The following is a 25859-nucleotide window of genomic DNA, read 5'->3' as shown; positions in this document are numbered from 1 at the left end:
GGCGTTGCGAAACGCTGCCGGGACGCGGGGGCGGGCCGGGGGCCGGCGCGTTAACCGGGGGGCTGTGCAGCCCTGGGGACCGCCCGCTCCGTCGTGGGGCCGCGCGAGGCTCCCGGCCCCCGGCCGGCTGCAGGGTGAGGCTGGGCCTGGGGTCGGTCCTGCACCCCGGCTGTGCCGGAGCAGGACGTTGTTTGCTGCGAGCCTCCCGGTGCCTTCAGGCCCTTAGTTAGGCTCCTGCTGGCAAGCCCGAGGAATTCGCTGGCCCCATGGGTCCCGTAAGCCCCCCGGCTGCCCCAGCCCCGCGTGTGGCCGTGCTTTGGCTTGCAGGGGGATGCTGCTGGCAGGGTGTTGTGCAGGGCACGGGAGCTGCGTGACGGGTCTGTGTGACGAGGTGGCGCTTGCCAGCAGCCAGAGACTGGACTTGGAGGAGCAGTGACCATCCTAGAGCCGACAGGCTCATCCCTGACCCCTGCTGCTGAACATCAGGCTGGGTGATGGCTGCCACGCGGGGGGCTGGATCTGAGACCCACCCTGCTCCTGTGCTGTGGGCCCTTGGCTGTCGTTAGTGAGGAGCCACAGGTGCTCCCTGCTTGTTTGAGCTGAGCTGAGCTTGTATGTGTGGCTTGTAGATGAGAATCCCTTGTTTGCTATGGTGGTGCTTTGAGGAAGAAGTCTCCACTTGTGCTACCTTGATAAGCATCCTGGAGCTTAGTGCTGGCAGCCAGCTGCCTGCCTGTCCCTGCAGTGCTGCCTGAGGTCCTATGTGGATGAGCAGAGCAGTGGGGACAGGGCAGCAGTCGGAGCCGTGCCCTCCCTGTGGTGCTTCAGGGCAGTGCCTCCATGCACAGCATCCATGGCCCTCGGAGGTGCGAAGCCCTCAGGGCCGTGGCCCTGGCTGGAACGCGGCTGTGCTGCAGCGGTGCGGGAGCACTTCCCGGGAGCACTGAGATCAGCGGGTGCGGCCGGGATTCCTCGGCTCCCGCAGGAGCTGTCTGGCAGCTGATGTATGTTATGTTATTGCCGGGTGCGTTGTGTTGCCTCAGCAACTGCAGCACGGCCTCTGCGGCCCCCCCTCAGGTGGGACGGGCGGCAGGAGCATCCCCCCACTGCCTATGAGGACCTTGTGTTACCTTCGGGGTCCCCTGAGCAGTCTGCTTTTCTGCTCCTTGCTGCTCTGAGCTACCTGGGTGTGCTGCCTTCATCTCCTGTGTTTATTCCATCTCTGCCCACATCCGAGTCTTGCGCTGAACCCAGGCCCTGGCGCTGTGGGGCAGCTCCGGGCAGGAGGCAGCAGCAGGGAGCAGCCTCCCCCGCTGGGCCCCGAGCTCCTTCCCCCCTGCTCTGTGCTGCAGACGCACTTCCCCCTTCCCCAGCTGCGAGAGGAAAGGCTGTTGTTTGCATGTTTGCTGGGGCAGAGGGTGTGGGAAGGGGTGAGAGCGCTTTAAGTGCGTTAGCAGATGGGGAAGGAGCAGGCAGCCAAGTTGGATGGAGGTTGTGGACGCTGCGTGCTCACCCGTTAGCTCAGCCGTGCGGCTTCCTCCCTGACTCATCCGAGCAGCCGGGCGGGGGGAAAGGCCACACTGCAGGACACGATGCGCTGGGCCCATCTGCGACAAGGGGCTCCTCCTGGCTTCCCCAGGATGGGGGGGGGGGGGGGGGGCAGCAGAGCTACCCGGTGCCTGCCCCCTTTCGTGGCGCTCTCAGGCACTGCTGGCACTGCAGGAGGCAGCGGGGGACAGGCAGAGCGCAGTGCGTCCACACAGCGCTGTGTGAGCGTGCCCCTGCTGTTCCCCGGCCACGTCCCCAGCAGCCAAGCTCTGTGCTGCTCCGGCACGCAGCTAGGCAGGCTTTGGCCGCTGAACCGGCTGGTGGCTGGCGTCCAGCCCCGCAGACAGGGCACAGGGCAGGTGGTGCTGTGCTGTGGCTGGGTCTTGGTGGGAGCAGCAGGGTGCCCCCATCCCGTGGGGCCTCTGGGCAGGCAGGGCTCAGCCCCGCTGCGTTCCCAGCCTGTGGGTGGCCAGGTGCTGGAGCTCCCCATGCCCCTGTAAGCGAGTGGTGGGGGGCAGCATCACCCTGCAGCCTGCGTTGTGGTGGGGCTGAGCGGGAGTGGGCATTGAGGGGCCACAGGGCTCGGCATCCTCCCAGGTGAGGCCCCTGCCCTGCACGGAGAAGAAAGGGGCTTTTGTCTTCCCTCAGCTTCAGGAGTCACGGAGGGAGCCGCCAGCCCGTGAGCGGCCCTGCACGCAGGGGGCATGGGGACTGCTTGCTATTTGACGGTAACTGAGCCCGACCCCTTGGCATTTGCTGCCTTTGCCTCTTCCCACGGCAGGAACAAGCAGCGTGTTTTGCAGGCTGCAGCGAGAGAAGAAAGGCAGCCTTGTCCGCGCCAGAGGTGGGGCGCCGGCCAGGGCGGCCACGCTCCCGCCCCGCATTCCTCTGACAGAGCCTGCTTGTGCAGGGCTGTGCAGGGGAGCCAGGACACGGGGGCTGCTGCGGGCGCGCTGCTGCACCCAACAGCCCGGGGACTGGCAGGCATCTCCAGCACAGGGAAGCGGTGAGGAGCGGGTGAGGGTGCTGCCGGGGGGCCGGGGCCATCACGAAGTAGGGTGGGCATCAGGGGGGTGCTGGAGCTGATGGTGGGGTCCTCGTCCCAGCTGTGGGACAGGCAGAGGGTGATGGAGTAGAGGACACCAGGGTCAAGTAAGATTGGGCAGCAGGACGTGGGCAGGACTGGGGACATACCCCAGCCAGGGTGCTCAGCTGCAGTCGGGATGGTGGGGCTGGAGCTCCCCTGTTTCTTGCCCACGGTGGTGCACATCGGCGTGGCGGGGATCACCATGCTGGGAAGGGGTTAACGCCCGCACAGGATCCCACCCTGGCTCCGCTCCCTTCCTATACAGGAGCCCGGCCCCTCGCTGGCTTTTCCTCCGGACGTTGTTGTGGGGCCTCGGTGTTGGTGAGGAGAAGGGGTACGGGCAGGCTACAGGGTCTTAAAATGCTGGGGAGCGTGGTCCACCCACGTGCGGGCAGCAGTTGCCGGCCCCGGCAGCATGTGGGGGATGTGGGGACCCTGCCACGGAGGCTCCCGCTCAGCACCCGCACTAGGACCGGGTGGCAGGTAAGGGAAAGCAGGGGGTCCCGCGTCCGCACCTGGTGGGCACCAGAGGGCTGCTCCCAGGCACCCGGGGACTGTGCTCTGCCTCTGCTGGGGAGCTGCCTGTGGGCTGGTCATAGCCCATCACCAGCACCTATCCTGCACAGGGTGGCCACAGCCCTGTTGGGCTGTCGCTTTGGGGCAGCCAGCCCTCATGTTGAGCGGAGTGGTCTGGGCTCTGTCCCAGCCCTGGATCCAACGCCTGCTGTTTTCCAGCATTTCATTTTTTCCGCAGTGTGTAATAGCCACCCGCTCGCCCCCGCAGCTGCGCTCGGTGCTGGCGGGGCGGGGAGGGCTGTCCCTCGCCCGGTGGGGCGCTGGGGCCGTGGGTGATGCTGGGGCAGGGCTGCTGCAGGGAGCTGAGCCGGGGGCTTGTGCCTATGCCCTGCACACCCTGGCTGCTCTGCACAGGCCGTGGGGCCCATGTAGTCGGGAGGGAGAGGATTCTGTTACCTGTGAGCAGCAGCTGGTCCCGGGCCAGAATCCCCACCAGGGTGAGCCCACTCCCGTGCTGCACTCGCCCATGGTGGGGCCAGCGTGCCCAGGAAGGGTTAAGCTGAAGGGTTAAGCTGCACGCAGCCAGGCCTGGGCGGAAGGGAGGGACGTTGGGAACCGATGACAGTAAATTTAGTAACCCTGGAGCATCCTGTCCCATGTCCCATCCCTGCGCAACAAGTGGCGTGAGTGCCGGGCGAGGGCAATCACTGCCTCACGGCACCAGGTTCCTCCCCATGCGGGGGAAGGCAATGGGTGGCCCCTCCGGCTGGCAGCATGGTGGCCGCTGGCCTCTTGCCATGTCTGTGCATCACACGGGTGCATGCCGGACAGGCCTGCCACTGATGGTTGCCTATTTGGGGTGGGAGGGCTGGGGGGGTGGCAGTATGTGGGGTGCCCCCGCACACCCCTGTCCCTGGGAGAGCTGCCACACACAGCCTGATAGCTTCTTCCTGTGCTTAGTATGTGTGGGGGGGTTCCTGGGTGAGCTGGAGCCTGTGTCTTCCTGGGCAGGGATGCTCACCGGCTTTGGGTAGCTACCGCAGGGCCAGAAACAGGAACCGAGCCCAGGGAACTTTGCAGCACAGACGGAGCCCTGTGCTGGCAGTTCTGGCACAGCTGCCTGTGCTGACACCTCTGTTTCTCCCAGCCCGTGCCTGGTATCGGCAGGTGCCTGCGTGCGGGCACCATGGAAGCATCCAGCAGGACCGTCACCAGCCCAACCCGCAGGGTCCAGACCATCATCCAGGTGAGTGCACGGGGCCGCGGCAGGTGGAGGGAGCCGTGCCCTTCCTACACCACCCCAGCACACAGCAGGGCCCTGACTCGGTGGCACAGGGGAGGCAAACCCCAGCTGTGACTGCAGTGCTGAGCCCCTAATGGAGTGCAGGGATATGGTGGGAGCCCTTCTCCTCTGCGCCAGCCCTGCTGCGATGCTGCCCTCTGGCCTCTCCTCAACCCAATCCTGTTACGGGATCAGCGTAAAGCCAATTGAGCTAAGTGGCTGCTGGCTCGGATCCTCTTAGATGTAGCCCAAGCCCCAAGGATCCCTGCTGTGGACCTGACCTGGGCATGCTCCCAGTGCAGCTCCCCAGGGCTGGCAGCAGGGTGGGAAGGAGCCCCGGGCTCTCTGTGTCCTACTGTCTGTCTGTCCTGCCCAGCTGCCACACCTCTGTCTGCACGGCTGTGTGCGCGCGGGTGTTTGGGGTCATGTGTCCGTGTGCTGGAGGCACAGAGCAGATTGCTTCAGAGCAGCCCAGGGTGGGCGGGCAGTGTGGGGGAGCAGGCTGCTGCCGCAGGTGTCATGAACATCCCTCCCCTCTCATCCTGTGCCATGGAAAGGTGAGGAACCTGTAAAGGTGCACGAACTGTTTCTGTTGTGCACAGCAGCAACAGAGGCAGCTTCTGTCTCTGCTTGCAGACAGCTGCAAGGGAGCCAAGAAGGGCACGTGCGGGGTCAGCCCCCTGCCCAGCTTTGTGGGCTCATGGGCTGCTTCACACAGCCCTGACCCGTCCTGCTCTGTCCCCTGCAGAACAGCCCCCTGGACCTGATAGACACAGGCAAGGGGCTGAAGGTGCAGACGGAGAAGCCACACTTGGTGAGCCTGGGCAGCGGCCGCCTGAGCACTGCCATCACGCTGCTGCCCCTGGAGGAAGGTGAGTGCTGGCTGCTGGCGGGGCCTCCCGCGTGCAGGAGCACCCCACCCCACACAGCTGCCTGCTGCCTGCAGCGGCTTCTGGGGGCCCCGTGGGCACGGTGGGGAGCCCGTCTCACCCACCAGGCAGCAGGAGTGCTCAGCCTCTCTCCTGGCAGGGAGGACCACGATTGGCACGGCTGCGAAGGACATCGTCCTTCAGGGCCCTGGGCTGGCACCTGAGCACTGCTACATCGAGAACGCACGGGGGACGCTCACCCTGCACCCCTGTGGCAATGCCTGCACCATCGACGGAGTGAAGATCCAGCGGCCCACGCGCCTCACCCAAGGTAGGGCTGTGCTGCAGTGCTGCAGAGATTGGTGTTAGCAGCTCCAGAGCAGGAGCTGGCCCTCATGGGCAGGGTCGTGCCATCAGATATTGGAGGTCTCTCTGGAGCCATCCTGCCACTGCCCGTCCTGTCTCAGCAGCTCCTGGCTGCGGATGTGCCAGGGTGCTGGCACCATCTGGGAGTTGTCTTTGCCCCAGAAGAAAATTCTCTTGTGACCTGTTGCTGAGGTCTGCAAGGAATCATAGAATCATAAGGGTTGGAAAGATCTCCAAGATCATCTGGTCCAGCTGTCCCCCTGCCACCAATACCATCCGCTAAGCCACGTCCCTCAGCACCACGTCCAACCTTTCCCGAAGGAGCAGCCCGTCAGGGGCCGGGTGCTCAGAGGGTCCCTGTGCGGCTGGGGTGGCTGCGGGCCCCGCTGTCCCTCCCAACCGCCTCCCTCCCGCTGCTCGCAGGGTGAGGGCTCCCGGCACCCCGGGGAGGGACCGGGGAGCCCGAGCGGCGCTGCCGAGGCTCGCAGCCCCCGGGCGGGTCCCGCACAGCCGCCGTCGCGCTCTCCCTGGCTGCCCCGCTTCCCTCGGGAGTCGCTTTTTCTGGCCGCAGCCCGCGGGCACGCAGGAAGAACGGTGTCCGTGCTGCGGCGGGGAGCACCGCCCGTGCCCCGCCCGCGCGGCCCCTCCCCGGGGCGGTCCCGGGGCGGCCCCCGCTGCCCGGGCGGCGGCGGCGGCCTGCGGGCGGCTGGGGCACGGCGGCGGCTCCGCGGTGAGTGCGGGGGGAGCCGCGCGGAGCCGTGCCCGGGGGCGCGGCGGGGGCCGGCGGAGAGGAGGCTGGGGGGGGGGCGGCGGGCACCGGGGGGCGGCAGGGCACCGGGCACCGGGGCCGGCCTGCGCTCGGTCCGGGTCCCGCGGCAGCGTCGCCGCCGCCGGGCTTTGTTCGGCGGCCCCGGGCTGCCGGCGCCCCGCGGAGCCGCCGCCCGTTGCCTTGCCGCCGGTGCCGCCTCGCCCGTTCGTTGCCCCCCGCCCGCCTGCACCCGAAAGGCCGGGCCGGGCCGTGGAGCGGAGCCGGTGCGGAGCTGTCACCGGGCCGGGCTGGCGGGGAGTCGCCGCCGCTGCGCCGCGGGGCCGGGAGCCGAGGCACCCCCGGGAGCCCCCCCCCCGGCGGGCGGCCCCGCGCTCGGGTCGGCTCCGGGCAGCCCGGCCCCCCCCCCCGCGGCCGCCCGGACACCGGCGGCTGCTGCCCTCCCTTCGCCGTCCGCCATCTCATTCATCGCCCGCGGTGTCGGGTTGCGCCGGAGTCAGAAATCCGGATCCTGCTCTCCCCGGCAGCCTCTCGGTAGCGGCGGTGATTTACCCGAGGCGCTGCTGGGGCGGGGGAGCCGCACAAAGGCCCGGAGCCGGGCCGGGGGCTCCCGCACCGCCGGGCTGCGGCTCCGGGGGCGCGGGGGGCGTCTGGCCGGGGGGAGCTTGTCCCGGCCCCCTGGAGCCGTGCCGGGGGCTGTCCGGGCTTTCACCCGGCACGGGAGTTGTTCCTGCTGCAGCTGGAAGCCAGGAGAGCCTTCACTGCCCGGGAGCGGCTGGGAGGGATGCTCTGCACCTCCCCTTGCTCCCCACTTGGGAGGTGGCTGGGGGCTTCAAAGGGGGACCCTAGCCCGCCTGGGCTGGGGGTGGTGAGAGCCACGCCACTGGAGGAGAAAGGGGCCTGATGGGTGATGGAGATGGGTGCTGGGGCTTTGCCGTGCTGCTGGGTGCCGTGTGGCTGCGTGATGTCCCTTTGTTCCCTCCTGCCTTGTGGTGGGCAGTGCTATGTGGCTCCTCCGCGGCAGGCACAGGAGGAAGGTGCGGGTCTCAGCAGGGCAGGAGGTTGGTGGACGCCACAGAGACTTCTCTGGGAAGAGCAGCTCCAGTGTCTGGCTCCCCTGAGCTGGAGGAGCATGGGGGCACTCAGGTCCCTCTGCGTGGGGATGAGTCTAAGTGATGGCTATGCCAGCTAACGTAGCATTTGTGAGGTGTCTCTCACCTGGCATGATCCATGCTGCCCAGAGCTAATCCAGGTGCTGGTGTCACCACTGGGCAGGCAGGATGCAGTCACTGGGCCAGACTTGGCCAGCTCCCCGACGGGACCCGCAGGGTTGTGTGCATGCTCTTGTGTCACCTCTGCTCCCCCCGGCCCGGCGGTGGGCGCTGGGTGGTTCCTGTCCACGCTCCTCTTCCCACCTCCTCTTCCCACCGCCTGCCTGGGGATTTCCCAGCCCAGCTCCCTTCCCTCTGGACGCCCAGCTCTGGCAGGGCTGGGGCTGAGGCTGGCGCTGCTTTCCAGGTCTGTGCCTGCCAGCTCAGCTGCTCCAAAAAATGCATCCCTTCCAGCAAGGGATTTTCGGCTGCGGCTGACAGTGAGGAGCAAGCCTCTACCCAGGGCTCTGGCAGGCGCTTCAAAGCGGGTGTGTCGGCAGCTCTGGCTGCCAGGCAGGAGCCTTGCTCTGCCAGCACAGGGCTCCCCAGCAGCAGCAGCACTGGCTGAGAAGGCGGCTGGCTGCATGCTGCCTGCTCCCAGGCACCCTGGGCTGGGTGTGGGACTTTGGCACTGTGGCTTCCGGAGGCTGTTGTCTTTACTGCCGAGGGACCTTTTACAGCCCCTTGCAGGGCAGGTGTTGGCAGCATTTCCCCACTGGGGTGCTTTGAGTTACATCCAGGCAGTGGGGGAGCAGCAAGCGCAGTCTGCAATGGGGCTGCTGCCCTCCCCATGCTACCCAGTCTCGGTCCCCCAGTCTCTCAGTATGTGGCTGGGGCAGGCGGCCATTCGGCTGTGCAGCAGACAACATGGCTGGGGCCGCCTGCACTCAGCGGCGACTATCTGCAGTCTCTGCTGCTGTTTCCCTTGGGCTGCACAGCCTGGCTTCCCTCCCTGCATTCCTCCTCTTCCCTCCCTGCAAAAGCTCCCGGTTTGGGCCAAGAAGCAGTGTTCTCCTGCGGTGGACAGGAGCTGTCTTGTCTGCAGCTGGCGGCGGCGCTGGAGCGCTGCCAGCTCCCTCTGATGCGCAGTGCCGAGGCACAGGCCCCAGCTGTGGCTGCGCGAGATGCGCTGGCTGCACCCAGTTGTGGAGATGGCGGCGAGTGACCTGGATTCCAGGCTTGCCCTAAGCCTCTGCTGACGGCAGAGCTTGCTCCCACCCTGGGAAGCATGGTACGGCCAGGCACTGCCACCTGGCCTGCCCTCGCCAGCTCCCGTCTCTCCTCTCTCCAGCATCACCCGAGGATGCCCAGCCGGCTGTCTCCTTGCTGTTGCCCACCCTGGGGGGGAGCCCTCCTGCCTCCCCGAGGGAGCTGACACCCCCTCTCTCCACAGGTTGCACCATCTGCCTGGGCCAGGCGACCTTCCTGCGCTTCAACCATCCTGCTGAAGCCAAGTGGATGAAGAGCATGATCCCGGCAGGGGGCAGGAGCCCCGCAGCCATCTATGGACTGCCAGCAAGTAGGTGACCCCTTTTCTTCCAGGCAGGCCTGTGGGGATGTCAGGGATCTCCCTGAGCCCCCTTGGGAGCTGGCAGCAGGGCTTGAGGCTGCCTGCAGCAGGCGTTCCTCAGCCCTCGTTTCGGGTTCTCCTGGGCAGGGTTGCTGTTTGCTGACCTCCCAGCCTGGGGAGGCGGGGGGGGGATGAAGCTGCACGAGCTCACCCAGCATCACAGCAGTGTCCAGGCTGATGCTCTCCGGATCATCGCTCGCACCCATCCACAGATGCTCCGTGGGGCTTTTGCTCGCTGTTGACTCGGCCTGTTGTCTGTGCTGATGTCTGTTAATTATTAATGACGCCTGAGAAAAGTGTAATTGTATGGGCAGTGAGGCAGAGCTCCTGGTTTCTGCCGAGCCTGGGTCCCCTGACCACAAGTGGGTCTCGGGGCCGTGCTGCTGCCTGGGCAGGGCTCTCACCCCTCAGTCGGTGCCAGGGCTGCAGGGTGCGCACCGCTCGCCCCCCTGCCTGGGAGCTGCTGTTTACATTCAGGGGTGGCTACAAAGAGGTTGCGAAGGCCGTTTCCCTGGCTGTGGTGCTTAATCTAACCAGCTCCTTATCTCCCTGCGTCTGTCTGCAGGGCGTGAGCTCCCTGCACTCTGCCTCTTGGGCGGGGGATGCGACGGGCCCTGTGCTGATGCTGCACAGCTCCTGTGTGCCATCCCTTGGGGTCCCCAGGGCTGTGCGCAGCAGCATCCCTCAGCAAGGCACAGCTGGCGCTTTCACCAGCACAGTTTGCTGCTTGCTGTCTCCCAGCATGATCCCTCCCTGCCCTGGAGGTGGAGGGGACCTGCTTGGTGCTGGGATAGCCCCTGGTCCTTCCACAGTGGCAGCTGGTGCCAGGCCGGGGATGCCGCAGGTGCCAGAAGTATTTCTGGCAGCATCGCACCAGGCACTGGTGCTCGTTGGCTCTGTCCGGCTGCACCCTGCTCAGCTTCGGGGCCGGCTGCTGTGAGCTCGTGGAGTGCTTAAATTCCTGCAGAGCTGATGGGGTGAGTGTCTGCGCTGAGGGGCAGCGCTGCTCCCAGGCAGTGTGCCTGGCCCCTGGCAGATCAATGTCTGGAGATGTCTGAAACCCAGCAGCAGTTACCAGTGCTGGCAGCCACGTTCCCTGCCCCGACCAGCATGTCCTGGCACTGTGCGAGGAGCTTGGCACCCTCCCCTGTGCCATGTGCACGGTGCTGAGGGCCAGGAAGGCATCAGACCCTGCAGCTGGGGGATAGGGAGAAAGGACACAAGGAGTTGCCGTGTCTACAGAATGTCCTGTGACTGCCCGCAGCTGCTTCCCACGTGGTCCCTGGTTGCACCCCCTGCCCCTGTGGCACCAGCCAGGATTGCTTGTGCAGGGATGCTGCCCGCTCCTCTGGGTTCTTCCTGGGCCTTGCGACCAGTGGTGTTCCTCACAGCAGGGCCTCTCTGATGTCCTCAGGGCTCCTGGTGCTCCTGGAGTTTGCTGCAGGGGCCAGGTGGGTGTGAAACCTCCTTGTGCTGGTGTTTTGGGCTGCTGCTCGCCTATTTTGCTGTGGCTGCTTGAGATCTGCCTGCTGTGCTCCCCGTCACAGCGTGGAGAGCTGCTCCGTGCCAGCGCAGTGACGCAGCCGGGGTGGCACGCTGTCCTGGCCCGGAGCCGTGGCTGCTGTTACGAGTTCGTTCTCTGACAGGCATACTGGTGGTGTGCAGCGGGCTGGGGTGCAGCCTGGTGCCTCCTGGGCAGCACCTGAGGTGGTGGCCTGCTGAGCTGTGTCCAGACATGCCATGCGTTCCCGAGCGGGGCTGGTGTCAGGTGGGGGGCTGCTTGCCAGCGTGGCTTGTGCCCTGCTGGCTACCTGTCACAGAGCGCTGCAGGGCCGCTCGGCTTGCTCCCATGAAATGATTTTGCAGGCAGATGGGGCAGGGGCCTCGTGTTGTGGGGAGAGAGGATTTAATGAAATGAAGTTAGCTTTGGCCTGCCGTGGAGTTGCTGAGCAGACAAGGCTGCTGCTCGATCCCATCGCTTACTGTAAGAGGCTGTGAGAGGCCGGGCTGTTAGCTCGGTGTGTGCTCTGTGCCCGTTGTGCCAGGAGTCTCTCTGGCCACCCAGAGAGCAGCTACGAAGTGCTTCTGGTCAGGTTATCTCTCACAGCCGGTGATGTGTGAGGGACGCAGAGCAGCGGGCAGCCCCCTGGGATTGCCGCATGCCGGGGGAGAGCAGCGGGTGCCTGCAGCCCCACGGGCAGCTGCTCCCTGGGGAGCGGTGCCGGAGCTCCTCGAGGCCGGCACCTCACCAGAGGCCAGGCAGAGCTATCGGGTTTCTGTTTCCCTGGTGATGGGGCCAGTGGGACACCAGCTGGGTGCCAGCCTGTCTTCTGGCCCCAGGTCCCCGGGGACAGTCAGTGTGATAGCGGAGGGCTTCGGAGAGGGGCTCAAACCCTCTGCAAGTCTTGCAGGGTGGCTCGAAGCAGGGCTGGGCTGGGGAAGGGGCTGTCTGTAGTGCTGGTCGTTCTGTGGGGACCGCACCTTGCAGGCGGCTGTGCTGCTCTGATGCCGGTGGGGCAGGGTCTGCAGGAGCGGGGCGGCGCGGGGCCTCAGCCTGCTCTGAAACCTGCTCCCATGTCTGCCTGCAGAGCCCGAGGCCCTGGTGAACGGCAGCCGCCAGCTGCCCCTGCACGAGCTGGCAGCGGGGGAGCGCGCCCAGCCCAGCCACAGCTCCCTGGTGAGCTCCATCGAGAAGGACCTGCAGGACATCATGGACTCGCTGGTGCTGGAGGAGCCGGCGTCCCCTGGCAAGAAGCCGTCTCACCGCGGCCAGTCCCCACTGTGCTCCATGGTGAATGGGGGTGGGCGCTGCCTCCTGTCCCCCCCGCTGAGCCCCGGCGCCACCTCGGGGGGCTCCAGCTACGAGAACGCCTCCCCGCCCTTCTCGCCGCTCTCCTCGCCCACCAGCAGCGGTGGCTATGCCAGCCATTCACCCAGCAGCCAGGAGCAGGGGCCGGCCGTGCCCCCTGTCGTGCCGCTCCGCTCCTCCAGCTACAACCACACCGTGCAGCCCCCCCCGCAGCGCCTGCCGGCACTGCCCTATGGGGGCCACAGCGAGACGCGGCCGGCAGAGAGCCCCCGCGCTTGGCAGGCCGTCCCGGACAGCCCCGCGGCCCCCATCTCCATCGGCCTCGGGGAGCACAGGGCAGGCAGCCCCCGCGCCCAGCCGTCTGGGAGCCCCCGCCTGGCCCCCAGGACCCTGGGCTCCTCGGTGCCACGGGCACGGGCAGCCCTGCAGGAGCGGCCCCCCAGCCCCTTCAGGGAGCCGAGGGACCCCCTAGCCCCCAGCCCTGTCCGGCAGCCCGCAGCCAGGGTTCTCCCAGATGCTGCAGGGCCGGCACACGGCAGCCAGAGCAGCCGTGGGCTGCAGCCCCCCGAGAGCCCGCGGGCAGCCCGGAGGACTGTGGAGAGCATGCGGGAGCTGCCTCCGCTAAGCCCCTCCTTGTCGCGCAGGGCTGCCAGCCCCCGGGCAGCCCCAGATGCCCCCTCCCCACAGCCCCGGCTGGGCAGAGAGGTTCCTGGGAGCCCCCGCACCAGGCGCAAGGGCCACGATGAGCCGAGCCCCGCAGCAGGGAGGAGCAGCAGGGCTGGGAGCCCCTCGTCTCCGCTGTTGGCAGAGCCAGCCCCGCGCCGCCCCAGCTTTGGCTCCTGCCTGAGCCCTGCATACAGCCTGGGCTCCCTGGCCATGCCCTCACCCCGGCAGAGCCCCCGCGCCCAGCGGAAGCTGTCGGGGGACATGCGGCTGCCAGCGGGTGTGCGGGAACGCAAGAACAGCATCACCGAGATCAGCGACAATGAGGACGACCTGCTGGAGTACCACCGGCGGCAGCGCGAGGAGCGGATGCGGGAGCAGGAGATGGAGCGCCTGGTGAGCCCGGCGGCACGGGGGGCAGGTGTGGCAGCTGGGAAGGGGAACTTGTCCCAGGCTTGGCGAGTTCAAGCCAGGGTGTTGAGGGTCTGGAGGCAGCACAGGGTGTGCTCTTTGCAAATGGCTTTGAGCTTCTGTCGTTTTTAAAATGTAGGCCTTTTCTCTTGGGGATTTTGCTGCAGTTGCTAACAGCAGCTTATGAATGATGTGAACAGGCTCCCAGGCTCGAGCTTATCCAGAGAGATTATGGCCGGGAGCGGCTGTTGGTGCCCCGGGGTGTGTGGGGAGCTGCTGCCTTGCACCAAGTCCTTCTGCTTGCAGCAGCCAAGGAAAACCATGGGCTTAGCCTACGGCAGCATTGTTCTGATATGTATGCCTGCTTTCTGTTGCAGATGTGTAAATTTTAGTGCCTCTGAGTTCACAAAGTCCTTGCCAGGGCTGTGGCTTCTAGCTGGGATGTGGTGGCTGTCTGTGCGTGGTGTGCAGATGCTGTTCCAGGCTGGCAACTGCTGGGAGGCTCTTGTGGGCATTGCATCTCTATATTTAGGGATGGGGATAGAGTTTTTATAGAGTGAGCAGCTGCCTGGGTGGGGCTTGCCCTGTGCATCTGTCATCTCTGCTGCTGAGTGGGTCTCCCGGAGCAGCCAGGGGTTGCAGGGGGCAGCGGGGCCAGGACAGCGCTCCCTGGCTCTGTCTGGCTCGCCCATCTGGGGTGCGCAGTGCGGGGACATGTGTGTCCCCACTGGTGTCATGCCCAGGACAACCTGTGCTTGTCACTGGTGTGCACGCCTTTGTTGGCAGAACCGCCTTTGTTTTCCCAGGGAGGGGACCAGGCAAATGTGGAGGTGCAGCCTGCGCCTTCTGGGGCTCTGCGTGCTGGGGGTGCCTCCCCTGGGTGCTGGCTGGGACCCCAGCTGGGGTGCTGCCTGCCCCCTGCCCGTCCCTATGCAGCAGCGTGGGCAGCAGTGCTGGTGCCCGTCTGGCCGGGCAGCAGGATCCCTGTTTGCTCATCCCTGACTCATGGTGGGTGCAGATGGCCTGAATCACCATCTAGAAATAGCCCCGTGTGGCATGCAGAGGCAGCACGGCGCTCGGCTGGGGCTGCTGTCTGTAATTAGCCTGTCTCCAGCTCCAGGCGCATCACATGTGCCATGGGCTGACGGTCTGGCTGCCGTCCGGGGCTGGAGTGAGTGCGGGCGGGCGGGGGGTGTGGAGCAGTGTGGCCCCCAGGTGCATGGAGGTGCCAGAAGCATGTCAGGGTGGCTGGGACCTGCTGAGGTGGGCAATGTCCCCAGAGCAAGGGGAAGCGCTTCCTGTGTGCGGAGGCTTGTGACATCCCAGAGTGACTGGGGGGGCGGACAGGCACCCAGGGCTGGGTGACATGAAGGGGACGCTGCTGAGAAGTGGAAGTGCCCTGAGCCCAACTGGCATGGCTGCGATGAGCTGTTGGAGCCAGCGCTCCCCCAAAAAACATTTTCCCTTACGTGCTCCAGAGTGGGGCCACTGTTCCTGTTGCCTGCTCGTTGGCTCACAGATAGCCTGGGCAGAGCCCACGTGCTGGACGGGCGGTGTGTCCCCTCCCCCGAGCACAGCAGGCAGCAAGGCCCATGTCCTGGCAGGGATGCAGGCAGTCGGTGTCGGTGCGGGATGCTGCAGGCTCCACCTGTGGTGTGGGCTGGGCTGGGTGCTGCAGGGCCGTGCTAACTGAGCCTCCCCACAGGAGCGGCAGCGCCTGGAGACTATCCTGAACCTCTGTGCCGAGTACACCAAGACGGGTGGCGCGGAGCTGGGTGATGCACCCCAGCTCCTGGCTGGGGATGTGGATGCTGGCCGGCAGGCACCCAGGGGTGCTGGCACCGCAGGGCTGGGCTGTGCCCCGGAGGAGCTGGGCGTGCTGCGGCAGAGGGAGAGCCTGGAGAGGTCGGATGAGGAGAACCTGAAAGAAGAGTGTAGCAGCACTGAGAGCACCCACCACGAGGTGAGGGGATGGGGATGCCCGTGCTGTGCTGCGCCACGCCAGCCTGTCCCGTGCCGTGCTGACCTGCACTCTCTGCAGCATGAGGAGCTGGTGGGCCCCCGGGCCAAGGAGGCACACCGGCTGGAGGAGGAGCGAGCCTGCGTGCTCAGTCGCCTGGATGAGCTGAAAGGCCATGTCAAGGACCTGGAGCAGCAGCTGCAGGAGATGTTGCGAGAGGTGAGGGTCTGGGGAGCCCTGCTGGGGTCTAACTCGCCCTGTGGCTCACTGTCATCACTGGCTGGCATCTGATCCCACGGGCAGCACGTGTGATCTGAGACTGAGCTCGAGCTGCTGGCTGTGGCTCATGTCCAGCTGGGCCACCTCCCTGTCCTGTCCTGGCAGGACCCAAGTGGGTGCAGGGCAGCAGAGGGGGCTGGGACCGTGCTGATGTGGCTGTACCCACCCAGGCGGAGATTGAGCGGGCTCTGCTGCAGGGCGAGCGGGAGTCGGAGGCGGTGCGGCTGCAGCAGGAGCAGGAGGTGGTGCAGCAGCTGCAGGAGAAGCTCTCCAGCCTGGACGCCAGCATCCAGAAGGAGCGGGACAAGGTGAGCCCCGAGGCAGGACTGTCCCTTTGGGGCTGTGGTGTGCTCTTCCCAGCTCCGGTGTTCACCTGTGGGGTTGACCCTGGTGGGGTCTCCCAGGCTGCATTTATTCCCTGGGGGACACGTCCTCCTGTCCCTGGGGACTGCTGAGGCATTTGGTGACACCTGCAGCGTCAGCTCCATGGGGTCACCACGGGCATTTTCAAGTACAGAGGGAGCATCTGTGCTTGTGCGGAGGGGGAAGAGGTGGAGGTGAATGAGCCGGTTGGTGGCTTTCCCTCTCCCCTGTCTGTCTGGGACCAGTGCGGCATCCCACAGCCCTGCTGGAGGAGGGCAGAGATGGCACTGGGGATGCGTTGTGTTGGATCTTGCTGGCAGGCTTGGTGTCACGGAGCCTTCCTAGCACTTACCTTGAGGCTCGGGGCCTTGGCACTGCCCTTGCTGCTGGTTGAGGTTTGCAGGGAGCCCGTCAGCTCTGCTGCCTGTTGGGATTCTTTGCGGGGCCATGTGCAGTGGTGGTGACTGCTGTAGCATCCATCTTGCTGGAGGTGGCTGTGCCCCCCTCTTCCGAACATTCTCTAGCTTTGGCCAGGAAATCTCTGTGGGATGCTTCACCAAGCTCAGTGGCTGACAGGAGGTCTGGGGTGCAGTGTGGGCTACTGGCCCAAGCTCCTTCCCTTCCTGGGCTTGGAGTTGTTTGCTGCAACTGCTGTGGTCCCTGCGGGAGGACAGGCTGCAGCTCGCCTCCCCGGGATGCTTTCAGCTTGGCCCCGTGGGGCAGCCGCAGGGTCTCCAGCCTTTATGGAGCTGGGAGCATGGGAGCTGCGGGGTGCCCAGCTCACTGCTGCCTGAAGCTGATGTCCCCTCCCTGTCTGCTGGTGCCATCCCTCACCATGAAGCAATGCTGGCGTCCCTGCCCTCCTGGGGCAGCCCTGGGTTGTGGCTGCAGGAGCCCAACCTGTGTTGCTCATTGCCCGTGGGCAGCTGGAGCCATGTAGGGCTGACTGCCACCAGCATGTCACGACAGGACCCCTGTGGCGTTACGTTTTTTGTGTTTTGTTTTTGATTTTCCAGCCCTTTGCAGATGTCTTCTCTAGTGAAAGGCAGTGTTGTGCAGAGCTAGGAGAGGAGCAAAAAGAAACCTCACTCCCTGAGTCTGCTGACTCAACCACCTGCTTTCCTATTTACTCTGCACTAACCCGCTCTAACCGTGCCTGCTCTGAACGCTGCCACTAATCTCTGACACCCCTGCCCGCCCTGCAGCCTCCCATGCCCATGGGTGCCCCAGAGCCCTGGGCACTGCGCTCACCTCCCTAGCAGCCCCCTGGGAGCACGGGGCAGTGGCACGTCCCGCCTGCGCTGCGTCCCCTCTGCGTTACCTCCTGTCTGCACCAGGAGGGAGCGGCAGCCCCAGCTCAGTGTTCCTGTGCTGTGGGGAGCAGGGAGCGGCTCCACTCTGCCCCGAGCGAGCCGGGGGGGATCCTGCACCAGCTCCAGGGATGCATCTGTAGCCGGTGCCAGGTGGGAGAGCCGCAGGTCGAGGGGACTAGCGGTGTGCTGGTGCCACCAGTGCCATTGCCACTGAGCACAGCTGGCTGCAGAGTGCGGGGACAATCCAGTGCCAGGCACAGCAGGGGACCACACAGGCATGTTTACAGATGACGTAATGTTATTACCTGACTTCTGAGCAGTGACAAATACTGCAGAAGCTAAGTTAGTGAAAGATGCTTGTGAAACATGATCTTGAGACAAAATATTAATGGACAAAATTCCTTTAAAGGCTTGCAAGGGTTTGCAGGGTTTCTTAGCAGTGTCCCGGTGAGGACAGGGCTCTCCTTGCTTTAACAGTGCACAGAAGCGTGGCGTGCGCAGGGTCCAGTGTGCCATGGGTTTATCCTTGCAGAGAACCTGGAGACGGGGAGCTGGGACTCCTGATTGCTTTTTTGGTTCTCCTGCGCTCAGCAGCTTGGACAAGTGTTACATGTAGTGCTTCATGGTGTTCAGCCCTGTACGGTGCTGCAGGAGCTCTGGGAGGCAGCCCCCAGCCAGGCCCATGCTGCCAGCTGCTGTTGTGCCGGTCCTGCTGCAGCTGCGACCTGGCCGCACTCGGCAGCACCGAGCGGGAGGCGTTTCAGGGCCCAGCGCAGCCACCAGCGGTTAGGGTTAGGGCATGCCGCCCTGCCAGCTGGGTGTCTTCTGGTGTACAGACAGCAGCCAGAAACAAGCGTTTGTCGCACATCTGCTTTGCCACTGACGTGCTGAAGAACTGCTCAAGCAGCTCTGAAAGGAGACCGTGGTCCTCAGCCTCCTGCCGTTCTCCAGGCAGCCACGCTGCTACCGAGAGGCGTGTGCTGGCTGCCTAGCCGGTGTGTTGGACCTGCTCTGGCTAACTGCCGGTGTCCTGGGTTCTGCCTGAGCATCGTGAACAGAAGTCTCTAGTTATCCTGAAGATGGCTGCGCAGCAAAGCAGGGGCCTCTGGCAGTGACTGGAGCTCCTGGAGCCCTGTGATGGGCAGTTTGCAGGATTGGGATGACTTTAGCCATGCTGCAAAGCCAGGTCAATGTTGAGCTTTTCACTGCCCTTAAATCTTTGGCATAGAAACATGAAACTGAGGTCCAGGGCTGGTTGTAAACCCTGTAACGTCACCCAGCCTGGGATTCCTGTGGCTTTTGCTCTTTCAATCTCTTGGTAAATGCCCCCGTGCTCCTCCCCATGTGCCCCTCTGGCTTAGCCACTTTCTAATCCTGCAGCTTCTGCATGGCGCGGATTTGAGAAGTGTTTTCTCTCTTTTTTTTTGTTTTCTTTTTTCTTGTTTTGTTTGTTTTGTTCTCCCCTGATTCAGGAAAGGGCAAAGGTTGATGCTGAAAGGAAGGAGCTAGAGAAACTCCGGGCGCTTTACAATGAGTCGAAGAGCCACCTTGATAACTGCCCTGAGTCTATGCGGGAGCAGTTGCGGGAGCAGATGCGAAGGGTCAGTGTCTCACCCCCACCCCTCCTGGACCATGGCCCACCTCCTTCCGCTCCAGCTTAGGCCAGCTCTTCCCTGGCAGCTGGGGCCGCACTGAGAGCGTCGCACCCGGGCTGGAGGAGGCTGGCGCCGTGCTGGTAAGCTTGCCGCTCGCCTGGCCCCGCGGCGTGGTGCTGGCTCGGCAGAGCGCGGGGCTGCCCCGGCCGGCTCCTCTGGACCAGGCAGGGCATGAGCACGGATCCTGCCCCAAGGGTGCCGAGGAGGAGTTGTGTGCCCCACGGCAGAGCCCTGCGCCATGCATGGGGTCCCCTCCTGGGGACTTGCTCGGCTGGTCGCAGCAGGGTCTGCCCTGCACACGGGCGTGGGGCACTGGGGCTGCACCCCTGCCTGCCCCCCAGGAGCTGTGGAGGAGGACATGAGCCCTGTGCCAGGGCCATCCTGACAGGACGTTGAGCATCTCCAGGGTGTGCAGGCGCAGCTGTGTCCGTGTGTCTGGCTGGGCCAGCGCTGGCTGTGGGAGCTGGTGCTGGGTGCGCAGGAGCTGGTCCCTGTCCTCCAGAAGTGCTGTCCCCAGGCTGCTTCCCCAGGACGAACCTCAGGGAGCTCCATGTCCCTGCGTGTGTCTGCTTCCAGCTATTTCCTGTGCGCATTTATTTACACAGTCCCGTTGGTTTATGTTAGCGTCAGTCCACAGCATTTTTTCCCCATTATCTGGTGTTTTCCGGTAGCTGCTGACCCTCCCTTGTGGCTAGAGCAGTTCTCACTGCAGCACTCACACACAGCCTGCTCGCGGCCCCTTTCCAGGTTGGTGGCAGATGCTCCTGTGCTGGATGCAGGTCTGTGTTACAGTGGGTGCTGCCCATGGTGTGTGGCAGGCAGGGATGCTCTGTGGCCCAGGACGTGATGGGGTGGCACAGCACCAGTGGTCCTGGTATGCAGGAGCCCCAGCGGCTGCCTCTGTGCCGCGCGTGGCCCAGGAGCAGCATCCGTCCCTCTCGCGAAGTGTGGGAAATGCGTTCCCACAGTGCGAGCGCTGCCGGGGCAGCGTTTTCAGACCGTGAGCTGAGTGCCTCTGTCCCAGGGTGCTACCACTGCTTCAAGGCTGGGAGGTCCCAAGGGTGCTTGTCCGGCACGGTGTCGGTCCGCGGTGGGCTCTGCCTGCCATCAGCTTGGTGACGGGGGTGCTTGCCACGCTCCCCGCGTACGGCTGGTGCTGGTGGTGGTGGTGCATGCTGTTTTCCGTCTCCACAGCCTGGCAGGGCACAGCTCCAGCCTGAACAGGGTCCCATGGGGGCAGCTGGTCTGGACAAGGTCTGGGCGCCACCCCAGCTCCTCAGGGGTGCGCCTCCCGTCCCAGCTATTGTGAGCTCCTCATCCCACGGGGTCTGTGCCTGGTGCCTCCTCCGTTACCTCTGCACTGAGGCAAAGGAGTGAGCAGCTGCCCCATTGTGTGTCTCAAGGAAGCAGAGGCCCTGGAGACGGAGACCAAGCTGTTTGAGGACCTGGAGTTCCAGCAGCTGGAGAGGGAGAGCCGGCTCGAGGAGGAGCGTGAGACACAGAGCCAGCAGCTGCTGCAGAGCAGGGCTGAGTACCATCGCAGCATTGCCCACAGGAAGGTAGGGACGCAGGGCAGCAGGCCCCATGTGGCTGGGCTGCCCTCCAGCACCCCCATGCCCCCAGCCAAGCCTCCTCCCCTCCCTTCCCCCCAGCGGCTCAACCCCTGCTTGTCCCCCAGGACCGGGTGGCTGCCCTGGACGCTCAGGCTGCCCAGATCCATCTGCAGAGTGCCCAGGAGGCTGAACGCCTGGCCAAGGAGAGGAACAACATCCTGCAGCTCCTGCAGAAGGTAATGCTGGCAGCTTTGGGCCAGCACACGCTCCCTGGTCCTGGGGGTGCCCCAGCCACTCGTCACAGGTCTTCGTGCCTGCGCTGTGGGTGCTGGAGTGTGCAAAGTGTTGGGTGTGCTTTGGGAGGGGATGGAGATACTACTCGTGCAGAGCTGCCCCACCAGCAGCCTCTGCTAGAGAGAATCTTGGGGCTGGATGTATCCCCGTGCAGGGTAGGACAGGTCTCTGCAGCATCCCAGCTGGGGCTTGTCGCTGTTTAGGCTGAGACAGGATCTTGCCTCCTCCTGCAACAGGTGCTGGCAGTTGGGATGAGCTTGGTGGGGCCTGGCCATAGGGTGGTGATAACCTTCTTGCTGTCACTGTGTGCTTCAGGAGAATGAGAAGCTTGTGTCTCTGGAGAGGCGATACCAGCTCGTCACAGGTGGCAGGAGCTTCCCCAAGATGTCATCAGCACTCAAAGAGGTAACTGGGAGGATATGGGTACTGTCCTGAGAGCTGCTCTCCTGCCATGCAGAGCTGCTCTCACCAGTGGGGATGAGCCTGGTGCACAGCAAGCTCTTGTCTGCAGCAGTTCCTCTGCTCCCCAGTGCCTTCTGGCTAGAGCTGGGTGCTCCTGGCTGCTCTAAGCCTATTTGTGGGCTGCAGGAACCATCACCAGGTTGGGAGGGAGGTAAATGCAACAGAGCTGGACTGGGGAGCAGCAGCATCTTCTTCCAGGCTGCTGGGATGCTGCAAGAGCCCCAAGACAGTCCGTGTTGTTAGCAGGTGGCACAGCAAGGGCTGCGTGCCCACCAGAGAGGGGACAGTGCAGCTGCAGAGCACCTCCCAGCCCAGCTCTCACCAGGGGGCTGTGGCTGTGGTGCCTCCCCGTCCGCTGCTAGGAGAGGGGTGGGACGGCGGGGTCCCCTTGTGCCGCGGTGTCACGTCCTTCTGCCTGCCGGGGGGGCAGGGGCTCCTGCTGCTGTGTCCCTGCTGCCTGTGCCTGCCTTGCCTATGTGATCTTTACCCTCCCACAGGAAACCCTCCAAATCTCAGAGCCTTATGAGCTGTTAGAGGGAACTAAGCCCCTGAGCCCCCTGCCAGGAGCAGCTGCCTCCTTAGCTTCTCCTTCTGCCCACTCCTACCCCAAGACACAAGAGGTAATGGCACTAACTGCACGTGCTTGTGTGCTTGCCCCATCTGCTCCGTGCCGGGCAGACCGAGCTGCTGCCTGGGTCTCCTCGCTGGCAGCCAGGCAGACACCAGAGCCCCTACACAGGCTGACAGCGCCTCGGAGCAGCACGCTGTGCCCTGCGTGTCCCTAGTCTGGCCGTCTGGTGGCCGGACTCGTTAACACAGGAGGCTGAGCTGAGCCTGGCACCAGGTGCCTGACCCTGCTGTGCTCCTCCTGTGACAGGCTAGCACCCGCGCCATGCTGCTGCCATCCGCTCGAATCCTGGCACTGCGCTGTACTGCACAGACGCCCCAAGCGTTCTCTGTGCTTACCACTGGCTGGGGAATTGACAGCATCCTTGTCCATCCTGCTAGCCTGGCTTTTCCTCCCAAAAAAAAGAACAGGCTTTCCGAAATTCATCGCGTTGACATGTTTGGTTCAGAAAGTGTGAGGAAGTGGCTTTTGAGCTGTCTGACAGAAGATACTTAACTGTGAATTTCTGCCAGTGCCTAAGCCTTGAGGGAAAGTCTGTGGCATGCTACTGCACATGTGAGGCTTCCCAGTGGGTGCCCAGCACTCCTGCTGACAGTGGCACTGGGCTCTGCCCACCGAACCCCTGCGGGGCTGCACAGAGGGACTCTGCCTGCCCTCGCCTGCTCCAGATTGCACTGGTGTTGGCTGGCAGTGGCATGGGAATGGCGGCTGCAAGGCTGCGGGGGGGGAAGCTCTCAGGGGTGCTGCTTTTGGCCCTAGCCCCATGCCTGGGCTGGTGCCAGAGTGGCTTGAGGCACCTCCTCCAGTGCTGCCTCACCAGAGAGGGCTTGCAACCAGCATGCCTTGGCTTGGGACCTCGGAGATCCTGGGCTCAGGGTGACGGGAGCCTTGGCAGTGCAGGATGGAGCCCTCTATCCCCAGCAGCCAGTGATGCTGCACCTAAGGCAGCAGAGAGGCAGTGTGCTGGGACACCTGGCCCCGCTTGCTGGCAGGGAAGGGCTTGGCTGGTGGTGGCGGGGTATGCGCGTGCATGGGGAGGTTTACTCCTGCATTGCAGTCAGTGCCATGAGCTAGCACATGGGTCTAACTCTCCTCCTTCTCCTCCACTGTGGATTTCTAGGAGTACATGAGGCTGTCTGACGTTTTCAGGTTCTACAGCAATGCATATGGCTCCAGCCTGGACACTAAAGCTTCTGCTGCTGCCCCTGCTGCTGCTCAACGCTCTTTCTTGCTTGCTGTACCCTCTGCAGCCAACGAGGTACCCGCTCCAGAGCATGCTCGGGTTGCCTTCCAGGGGCTGCCCGCTCTGCGTCCTGGGCAGCACTGCGGGAAGCAAAGCTGCAGTGGGCTGGCTGCACGGCCGCCTCCTGTGTCCGGTGCTCAGCGCTTGCCTCTTTCCTAGGCTGGGTAATTTCTCTTGCTGCAGCTGAGCAGGAGGAGTGATGGGAGTGACCCTGTCTCCTAGCTGGGGAATGTGTCTTGTATGCTCCGGGTAGGGTTCACCCCCCGGGTGCTGGAGCGAGGCTCGGGAGCAGAGCAGGGAGCAAGTGGGTCAGTGTGGCAGCGCTCTGCCGCTGCTCCCATGTCAGGAGGATGCAGAGCAGGTTGGGACAGAGCTTCGTCCCCTGCGCAGTGCCTGGCCTGGGCTGGGCTGGAGGCAAGACGAGGGGCTGGAGAGGGGACATCCGATGTCCCTGCTCTGTGCTCTGCAACACTGGGGAGACTGGCAGCATTGTCATCACCACCAGCTGGCCTTCCCCCTGGGGATGTTAAGCCCTCTTTTGCAGGCTTGTCTCCATTGCCGACTGCTTGTTCCGCTGTGCCTGTCTCTGTCTGGCCACACTTGCCCACAGTCCCTTCTCCCAGCTCACTTTGCTTCTCTCTGCCCAGTACGTGACCGTTGAGCAGCTCTCGGGGATCCTGTGCAGCGTCTGTGCCCCTGCCGCTTCCCCGCTGGGCCGTGCCCCTCCAGCTCCTTCATCCCCAGGCTGCGGTCCTCCTCCTCCTCCTTCTGTGCTGGCTCTCTCTTCTCCCTCCATCTCCGCAGAGGTTTGTGTCCTGTTTCCCTCCCTCTGCCCCTGAGCACTCTCTTGGTGGTGAGGGGTGCCAGCAGGCTGAGAAGGACATGCAGGGAGGGTTGAGGTGCCTGGCGTGCTGCCGTGCAGCCCAAAAAGCTTCAGGAAGTTGTCCGTGGCTGCTCAGCTCCTTGCTTGCTGCTCTGCTGCCTGTGTGGCACCTGCCTGAGCCCTGCCCAGCCCGTGGTGCTGGCCAGCAGAGGGGCAGGGGTGTTCTGGAGCTGCCGGGGCTCAGCCGGGAACCACGGGTCCCTGGGGTCTGCACTTCCCCTCCTGCGGCCCTGCTCCCCGGGGCTGGGCACCACCCAGGCACGGGGCAGGGATGCTCTGACCTCTCACTCTCTCTGTGTTTGTCCCTCTTACTGTGTTTCTCTCTCCGTCCGTCCCTCCCTCCCGTCTCGTGCAATATCTCTTCAGATGGAGAAGCAGCTTCCAGGGGGCCCAGCGTGGCTCCCGCCTCTTGATTTAGAGAAGTGGTACCAGGAGGTCATGGCTGGCTTTGAGACCTCCTCCTCCCCTATCTCTCCTTGTTCTTCCCCTCCTCCACTTCCAGCTAAAGCTCACTCTTCTCAAAAGTCTCTCCAGGTAATGCCCTGCTCCCCCCGTAGTCCCTTGAGGCAGCGGCTCAGGCCGTGAGGACTGCATGGTGCAAAGCTGCTGTGCCTGGGGGAGGCCCGAGCGTGGAGGGGACTCGGGGTTGGGTGCTGGAGCCCACAGCAGCACGGGGCCGTGTCCTGTGTCCTCCGGCACCACGCTGTGCTGGCACCGTTGGGGCAAGCAGATCCGTGGTGTGCCGTGTGTGTGGGGCAGGAGCTGGCACCGCTGCTGGAGTGAGGGGAATGTGGGGCCAGCCCTGCTCTCAGCCCTTGCCCACTGTGGGAATTTGCAGCCTCCCTTTCCCAGCTCACCTCTGCGTCTCTGTGCCCAGGTCTATCGTGCCAAAATGGAGGGCGACAGCGGTGCGCTCCCCCCTCGGATGAAGAGCAGCACCCCGTCATCCTCGCAGCTCAATATCGCCATGCTGGGGCGCAGCCCCTCACCCAAGGTATGGCTGCAGAGGGAGCCGTGCCCTGTGGGGGGCTGCTGCCTAGTGCCAGCCCTGTCCCGGGGACGCGGGGCCATGCTCACCGTGTGCTGTCCTGCCCCAGGGCCCCCCGCACGCCCAGAGCCACGCAGGCAGCTTGCCACGCAACCTGGCGGCCACGCTGCAGGACATCGAGACCAAGCGCCAGCTGGCCCTGCAGCAGAAGGGTAAGCTCCACGCCGCCCCAGCTCCTCAGGGGTGCGCCTCCCGTCCCAGCCACCCAGGGCAGCTGGGCTCTGGCTGTGCTCCAGCCTCTTTGCACATCTTGGCCAGTGCCTGGCAGAGGAAGGAACGCGGCTCTGTCCCTTTCCTGCCTGGCCAAGGGCAGCGGGACTGCCCCGGGCTGTGGGAGCCCTGTGGACAGCACGGCTGGGGGCAGCAGCAAGGCTCCAGCGGGACACAGGCGCCTCTCTTACGGTCTCTTGCTTTTCCCCTCTCTCTCCCCCTCCCTCAACCCCTCCACTTGACGGCGCACCTCCAGCTGACCCACTCTCAGCAGAGCCCTTGCAGCCAGGCGATGTACCAGGTAGAAACGCGAGTGGCTCGGACTGCCTCGAGTGGCCCCAAGGCAGCAGCATGGCTGTTCGCTGGTGCCTTTTGCGTGGATGGGGAGGGGGCACGACCAGCCAGGACCCCGGGGTGCCTGTCAGTGTCTGGTTACTGACAAACCCCCTAGCCCCTTTGGGTGCTCCACGTGAGAGGAGCTGGGAGAAGCTTGCTGCTCCGTGCACCTGCATCCGCCTGGAGCGTGTGGGAGCCTGGGCCCTGCCTCCCTGTCCCCCTGAGCGTTGTGCTGTGGTGGGGCTCAGCAGCACCTGGTGCTGTGCTGAGATGTTTGTGTCTGTGAGTGAAGGGGCAAGAGCGGGCGTACCTCAGGGGCTGCCACCTTGACCAACATCCCTGTCCGTGGCATTCTTTAGGCCAGAGCTCCCTGAGGTGAGGCTTTGGGGTGCTGTAGCTGGCGTGGGGGCTTGGCAAGCATGGTCCCAGGCTGCTCCCCATCCAGTGCTTTGCCCAGCCTGCTCCCGCCAGCCTGACGCATGTGCCCCTTGGCTGCCACCGTTGCGTGTGTCTGAGTGTGGGCAAGGATGTGGCCCTGTGGGCTGCTCTGTGCCAGGTGATGGTCTGGAGGAGCAGCTGGCTGTGTCTACCCCT

General features: G+C 64.7%; 1 protein-coding gene across 20 annotated transcripts in view; it reads left to right on the top strand.

The window, feature by feature from the left end:
• The first annotated feature begins 95 nt into the window (after positions 1-95).
• PHLDB1 (pleckstrin homology like domain family B member 1) overlaps positions 96-25859 on the top strand; it is a 30752-nt gene continuing 4988 nt past the window's right edge. Inside the window, exons 1-19 of one of the 20 annotated variants that reach the window (XM_083808339.1) lie at positions 115-134; positions 4299-4397; positions 5182-5305; positions 5463-5633; positions 8979-9104; positions 11744-13023; positions 14744-15001; positions 15080-15217; positions 15448-15585; positions 18426-18554; positions 20012-20167; positions 20287-20397; positions 20771-20860; positions 21415-21537; positions 22666-22803; positions 23436-23594; positions 24549-24665; positions 24769-24871; positions 25186-25230. In XM_083808339.1, the coding sequence (XP_083664465.1) occupies positions 4338-4397; positions 5182-5305; positions 5463-5633; positions 8979-9104; positions 11744-13023; positions 14744-15001; positions 15080-15217; positions 15448-15585; positions 18426-18554; positions 20012-20167; positions 20287-20397; positions 20771-20860; positions 21415-21537; positions 22666-22803; positions 23436-23594; positions 24549-24665; positions 24769-24871; positions 25186-25230 (3466 nt within the window). In that variant the 5' untranslated portion in view covers positions 115-134; positions 4299-4337. The other 19 variants (XM_083808357.1, XM_083808349.1, XM_083808352.1 and 16 more) reach the window with 19 other exon arrangements.

The sequence above is a fragment of the Anser anser genome (genome assembly GCF_964211835.1).
Source record: "Anser anser genome assembly, chromosome: 22".
Classification (NCBI taxonomy): Eukaryota; Metazoa; Chordata; class Aves; order Anseriformes; family Anatidae; genus Anser; species Anser anser.
Note: the sequence above shows the minus strand (reverse complement) of the source record. Positions and strands in the feature narration are given on the sequence as shown.